Raw genomic sequence first — 6385 nt, 5'->3', positions numbered from 1 at the left:
GGCGGGGGACAGCCGCCCGTCCCCGCAGCCCCGGGGGCCGTCCCGCCGCGATGCCAGGTGATGGGCGGCGGTTGTGGGGTGAGCCGTCGGCAGCCCGCTGCGGCTGCCATGGAGGTGCCCTGGGTGCTGCTGGCTGCCGCTTTGCTCCCGCTGCTGTCCCGTGAGTACCCCCGCGAGGGACAGCCGGGCAGGGTGCGAAGGGCGAGCGTGGTGGGTGGGATGCGCGGGGGACACGGTGCCCCCCTAACCCCTGTCCCCACAGCTGGCAGGGCTGCTGGGCCGCTGCCCACCCTGGCCCCGCCGCTGAGCATGGAGGTGGCTGGGCAGCACCGGCGGCTGGTGGTCTGCGTGGTGAGCGAGCTGGCCCCTGGCTCTGGCCATGCTGTCTGGATCTCCGGTGGGAATGGCAGCATCCTGCAGTCCTTTTCCTACGGGGCCTCCCAGGAGGACGGTGGCACCATCTGCACTGTCTCCCTCCTTCCCGATGACCTCCCAGCTGAGGGGGATCTCGCCTGCCATGTGGGGCCCACCACGACATCCCCAGCCCAGAGCTCCAGCCCCATCCCCATCACGGGTATGGCCCCCCTCGCTACCCCTCTGCTCGCCTTGGTGCTGCTGCCCAGCACCCCGGTGCCCTCCGAGGATGGGGGCTCCAGGAGCAGGTGCGAGGCCCCACAAGCCAACGTTGCTGCCCCAGCGGGGAGGCACAGGAAGGGGTTTGTGGCCGGCCCTGCTGCACACCTGGTGCCTCCCCAGCTGCTCTTTCATCCCACAGGCAACGAGGAGGTGGCAGAGCTGTGTCCCAGCAGCACAGCCGGTGAGTCTCCAGGCCCTGCCATGGTGAGAACGTCTGTTGTCAGGAAAACCCAGGAAACCCTGCTGGAGTCGTGGCAGGGGCCCGGCTGGGGCTGTGGAATGGTCAGGGTGGGTCCCCACAGTGTGGTGGGGCTGGGGAAGAGGGGTTGAAGCTCCATCTGTGCAGAGGAGGGAGAAAGTGGGTCAGAGGGACAGCGTGAAGGTGTCACAAGTGTCTCAGGGATTTGTGAGGGTGGCAAAAGCCCATGACAGGCACTGAGGAGGCTGCTGAGCCCGAAGTTTTGGGGTCGCTGGCCCCACTGCAGCCCTGGAGGGGATGTTGGGGGACAGTGGGGTGCCTGTGAGAGGCATCACCCTGCCCCTTCCATTGCAGTGCTGCTGCTCCACGCTTCAACAGCCCTGCTCGTGGCCGTGCGGGTGGTGCTGCTGAAGGTCGCGCTCTCCAGTGCCCTCCTCACCTCCGTTCTCCTTGCCCAGAGCTGAGGGGTAAGTCCTGGGTTGGCCTTTGGAGCACCCCCAAACGCTGGAGGGAGTGACCCAGTGCTTTGGGGTGCTGGGGGGAACCCCACGGGGCTGGGGCAGAGAGAGGGGCCGCCGCCGCCCACGTGGGGCCCAGCGGCTCACCCCGCCGGCGCGTTTACGGCGGTCGGGCGGTCCCCGCCCTCGGCGCGCCCGGGATGGCGGGACGGGATTGGCCGACCCTACCACGCGCAGCGCTGCGATTGGCAGTTGCCGCGCGGTTGCTATGGTTACCCCGCGGGGCGGGCACAGCGCGCCCGGAAGCGCGGTCCCGGAAGTGGAGCCATGGCGGCGGCGGCGGCGGCGGCGGCGGCCGCAGCGCTGCTGCTGATGGCGGCGGCGGCGGGAGGCGACGACTCGGACTGGGTGCGGCTGCCCAGCAAGTGCGAGGGTAAGCGGCGCCGGGGCAGCCCGCGGGCGCGTGGGTCCGGCTCCGTGTTCAGCTGCTGGGCCGGGGCGTTACCGGTGCGGGCGTTGCGGGCTGCCCCTCTGCCCGGCGCCGCCGGCGGAGGAGACGAGTGAGCCCAGGGGCTGCTGCGTGTCCAGCGGTGCCCCCGCGGCGGGGCACAGCGGGGCCTCCCGCGGTATGTCCCTGCTGACGGGTGTCTGCTGCCCGTCCCCCGGTGAGGGGCTGCTCTCGGTAGGCACTAATCGCCGGGCGGCTTGTAACGGGGCTGGTCGTCTCTGCCGCTCACCGCTCGGACGCGGCGGTGCTTCCTCCCTGAACGATCGGCGGCTTCACAGGCGGTCCAGGGCAGGTCATGATGGACCTTTGTTGTGTGCCCTGGTTTCCTCTGTCTTTGCTGTGCAGGGACATGCGGAGCTTGGCAGCAAAGAGAAAAGGAAGAAACGAATGTCCGGAGCTCTTTGCAAAGCTTCCCCTGCCAGGGAAGCAGCTCTGGAGACAGGGATGCGGGAGCTGTGCTATGGCACCTGCATAACCTCAGAGAAGCACCACAGTGGGCACTGACTGCGCTGCTCCTCTCCCTGCCCAGGCTGGAGCCTGTCAGCGCACAGCAATAGCTGCGGCAGAACCTGGATAACCGGACCCAGCAGCGAGTGCTTCTGGTACACATAGTGTGGTCTGGAGAGGGGTGATTTTGAGTCCAGAGGAGCTGCAGGAAGGAGCACTCGTCCCATCTCAGAGATGGCTGCAGTCACCTCCAGCCCCTGTTGCCAGCAGAGAAAGGGAAGTGCAGGAGATGTGCACACAACATCCAGCACGTGGTGGCAGCCCCAAAGAAGCCACCTTGCTCTTTCCTTCCTTCTCTGTTCACATCATTGCCTGGGAGAAGATCTGGCAGCTGGTTGCTGACAGACCCTTCCTGCTGGAACTCGGCCCTTCTCCTAAAGCAGGGCTGGAAGAAGATGCAGCTCCTGGCAAACAGGAGTCCACAGCACAGGACAAAGCTCTCTCCAGCCTCCTGGGAGCCCAGCTTTGGGGAACGAAGAACCACAACGTGCCTGCCTTCCATCCCTCCACGTTTTCACTTGTAAACCCCTAAGATGTTTCTCTTCTGGTTTCTGTTTCTATAGCTCTGTTAGACTCTAGTACAGAAGAAATAAAGCTGTTGTTCCTTTTTTTTTTTTTTTTTTTTTTTTGAGCCAGTGGAAACCTGTGCTGTGTGATAAAGCTGTTGGTGCTGTGGTCTCAGCTGCAGGCAGTGCCACAGGCAGTGTGGCTGGAGCTGACTCCACCTGGAGCCCTACATCCAGCTCTGGGGCAACAACACAGGAGGGACATGGAGCTGTTGCAGTGAGTCCAGAGGAGGCCATGGAGGTGCTCCGAGGGCTGGAGCAGCTCTGCTCTCGAGACAGGCTGAGAGAGCTGGGCTGGTTCAGCCTGGAGAAGAGAAGGCTCCTGAAGGGGAGACCGTAGAGCAGCTGCCAGAGCCTAAAGGGGCTGACAGGAAACCTGGAGAGGGGCTTTTGTCAAGGGCCTGTAGGGACAGGACGAGGGGGAATGGCTTTAACCTGACAGAGGGGAGATTTAGATGAGACATTAGGAAGAAGTTCTTCCCTGGGAGGGTGCTGAGGCCCTGGCACAGGTTGCCCAGAGAAGCTGTGGCTGCCCCATCCCTGGCAGTGTTCAAGGCCAGGTTGGACACAGGGGCTTGGAGCAACCTGCTCTAGTGAAGGTGTCCCTGCCCGTGGCAGGGGGTTGGAGCTGGATGAGCTTTAAGGTCCCTTCCAACCCAAACCAGTCTGGGATTCTAAGACAGCCCTTTGTGTGGTGACATAGTCCATTGGCACCATCTTTTCCTGCAGCTTGGTCCCCACACTGCCCTTATGTCCCCAAGGCGCTGGGACAACTGTTATGGGGTAGGATGTGCTGGTGTCATGAGGAGGAGCTGGGGCTTGTGTTGCCAAAAGACCCCATCCTCTTCCAGGAGGAAGGGAACAGCTTGTGGTGCAGAGGCTTTGGTGGCTGAGCAGTGGAGCTGTTTGGCAACCTGCAGGCAGAACAGGCACTGCCTTCCCAGCTGTGCCATAGCTCACACCAAAGCATTGATTCAGGTGCTTCTGCTTCAGTGGAGCTCCAGTGGAATTGGTAAGGCCATTCCTAGTTATTTATTCCAATGGCCGAGGTATCTCCTCTCTGCTTACAGTGGCTTTAGCACGCCCGACTCCTGCGCTTGTTTCTGCTGCTGTCACCCTGCAGACCCCCCCCCCAACCTCTGCTTTCCTTCCCACAGTGTGCAAGTACGTGGCAGTGGAGCTGAAATCTGCTTTTGAGGAAACCGGCAAGACCAAGGAGGTGATTGACACCAAGTATGGCTTCCTGGACGGGAAGGGCTCTGCTGTCAAGTACACGCAGTCGTAAGTGAGGGTGGGACAGGGGTTCTCCTGCTGTCACTGCTGCAGAACGCAGAGCGGGGGCTTGGGCAGCCTGTGGAGGGGCTGAGGAAGCTGAACTGTGCCAGGGTTGGAGGGGCTGTGCTGAGCCACAGCCCTCCCTCCTCTCTGTGCAGGGACATCCGGTTAATCGAGGTGACAGAAAACATCTGCAAGCGGCTCTTGGATTACAACCTGCACAAGGAGCGGAGCGGCAGCAACAGGTTCGCAAAGGTGAGGGCTGTGCTCTGGTCCCCAAATGTCCCCTCTCCTGCCCCTACACTGCCGGGTGCTGAACTGGGGCTCCTTCTTCCATCCCCTGGCAGTGGCAGCATGCGGTGCCGTGTTCCCCCCAGGTGAGGTGTGGGTGCTGCACAGGGGGAGCCAGGGGCTGTCTTGCCCAGCCTGTGTCTTCCTCTTGCTTTTGAGACTGGGTTTGCAGAGGGGGACTCCCTCCTGGCAACACTGGTGCCCCAGGGACCCTGATTTTGGCTAGTTTGCGGGGAAGTGTTGCGGTTTCTGTGGATGAGCAGGTTTGTTGTATTGCTCAGGTGTTTCTGGTTGGGGCAAGTTGTGCCATGCTTAGGATAAGGACAATATCAAGGCTTGAAGGGCTGCTGTGTTAGCTTCTGCACACCCCTGCCATCAGCCCATGAGAGGAATTACATGATTCCAACTCCTCAGCCCATGATTAGTACAAATAGGTTGTTAGCAATGGTTGATTTTAGTATAGCTACAAGGAATATTAAGAGGTAGGAAAAAGACATTGTCATGTATGGTTCTGAGGCTGTGTATCATGTTGCAAATTGGAGAATGGATCATGTTGCAAATAGGGGAAGAATAATACGGAGTATTATTGATCTATTTTGAAGCTAAGTGGGATTTTGATATGTATGACGAATTGTCATCCTCAGTGGGAGGCGATGCTTTCTGACCCTGAGTGCAGGAATAGGGTTACTGGCACTAGGCTGGTTAGAAAGGCTGTTCTAACAGCGAGAGTGATGGTAGCTGGAGAGGTTTGGAAGTTTTTTGATAGCAGGGGGAGAAGTCTTAGTGTGAGAATAACTGTTAGTGTAAGGAGGATGGAGCTGTTAAGGAGCACTGTAGTTTCCATCACTTTTGCTTGGGAGGGAGTAACAGGAGGAGCGAGGTTTGACCAAGCACCACTGCTCCCCCAGGGCATGTCAGAGACCTTCGAGACCCTGCACAACCTGGTGCACAAGGGCGTCAAGGTGGTGATGGACATCCCCTACGAGCTCTGGAACGAGACCTCCGCTGAGGTGGCTGACCTCAAAAAGCAGGTACCTGGCTCAGTGGGATTGACCCTCGGCAGCCACCATTGGTCTTGAGGGTCTGGGAGTGGGGGGAATGCTGGGAATGGGGGTGTCAGCAGGACCTGCTGCGCTGGTCCTGCCATGGTGCCGCATGGCTGGAGCCAGGCTTTCCTCTCTGCGCTAGTGCGATGTGCTGGTGGAGGAGTATGAAGATGTGATCGAGGACTGGTACAGGCACCACCAGACGGAGGACCTTTCCCAGTTTCTCTGTGCCAACCACGTGTTGAAAGGGAAGGACACAAGTAAGTCCTGCCTGGTGCCCTGGGCAGCACAGGGCTGCTAGGGGGAGGGCAGGGGAGCCCCGCTGGGGCACGGGGATCCCCGCTACTCCCTCAGCATCCCCCCTGCCCCTCTTCTTCCCAGGCTGCCTGGCAGAGAAGTGGACTGGCAAGAAGGGTGACTTGGCAAGCGTGGGGGAGAAGCAGAGCAAGAAAAAGAGTGGGAAGAAGAAGAAGAAGGGCCGAAAGGATGACAGTGAGGGCGCTGCTGGCCTCCCACCCGCAGGGGAGGCCCTGGAGGAGAGCGGGGTGCAGGAGGAGGTTCCGCTCACCCACAGCCCAGCCGACGAGCTGTAGGGATGCAGCCCCAGCCCGATGCTGCAGCCCCAGCCTCCGCGGCCGCCTGCTCCGCGGCCTTACCGAATGAGAAGGGACTTGAGTCGCGGCGTGAGCGACCCGTGAGAAGCGGCAGGAAGCGGAGCCGCCGACCCAGCCTCGCTGCCTCCCTGTTGGGGCACCAGCTGTGGGAGGCCGCGGGTGCTGCCCTGGGGCGGGCTCCTCGCCCTGCCCGCGCTGCCCGCCCCCTGCCGGGACTGTAAATAAAGACGTTTTTTTGCTCCCCGGAGCCGCTGCCGCTGCTTCACCCGGGGTGCCGGGACAGGC

At 61.4% G+C, this 6385-nt stretch overlaps 1 protein-coding gene across 3 annotated transcripts; it reads left to right on the top strand.

The window, feature by feature from the left end:
• The first annotated feature begins 36 nt into the window (after positions 1 to 36).
• CNPY3 (canopy FGF signaling regulator 3) lies at positions 37 to 6347 on the top strand. Of its 3 annotated transcripts, none has more exons than XM_030499438.1 (8): positions 37 to 160; positions 263 to 574; positions 776 to 817; positions 4032 to 4155; positions 4308 to 4404; positions 5349 to 5471; positions 5629 to 5746; positions 5868 to 6347. In XM_030499438.1, the coding sequence occupies exons 1-8, from the start codon at positions 61 to 63 to the stop codon at positions 6077 to 6079; spliced, it is 1128 nt and encodes a 375-aa protein (XP_030355298.1). In that variant the 5' UTR covers positions 37 to 60; the 3' UTR covers positions 6080 to 6347. The 3 variants fall into 3 exon arrangements, with proteins under 3 accessions (XP_030355298.1, XP_030355300.1, XP_030355299.1); XM_030499440.1 differs by lacking the exon at positions 37 to 160 and adding an exon at positions 1190 to 1302 and having other exon boundaries at positions 488 to 574; positions 776 to 840; XM_030499439.1 differs by lacking the exons at positions 37 to 160; positions 263 to 574; positions 776 to 817 and adding an exon at positions 1313 to 1726.
• The last annotated feature ends 38 nt before the right edge of the window (positions 6348 to 6385 follow it).

The sequence above is a fragment of the Strigops habroptila genome, chromosome 10, assembly GCF_004027225.2.
Source record: "Strigops habroptila isolate Jane chromosome 10, bStrHab1.2.pri, whole genome shotgun sequence".
In the NCBI taxonomy this organism is placed as follows: Eukaryota; Metazoa; Chordata; class Aves; order Psittaciformes; family Psittacidae; genus Strigops; species Strigops habroptila.
This window is presented reverse-complemented; position numbering and strand designations above follow the sequence as displayed.

What these genes read in the sequence shown, in the direction of transcription:
- CNPY3 (XM_030499438.1), top strand. Translation starts at nt 61, where the DNA reads ATGGGCGGCGGTTGTGGGGTGAGCCGTCGGCAGCCCGCTGCGGCTGCC. An exon ending in GCTGTCAAGTACACGCAGTC is followed by an intron (nt 4,156 to 4,307) that starts GTAAGTGAGGGT and finishes CTCTCTGTGCAG; the next exon opens with GGACATCCGGTTAATCGAGG. An exon ending in GCAGCAACAGGTTCGCAAAG is followed by an intron (nt 4,405 to 5,348) that starts GTGAGGGCTGTG and finishes CTGCTCCCCCAG; the next exon opens with GGCATGTCAGAGACCTTCGA.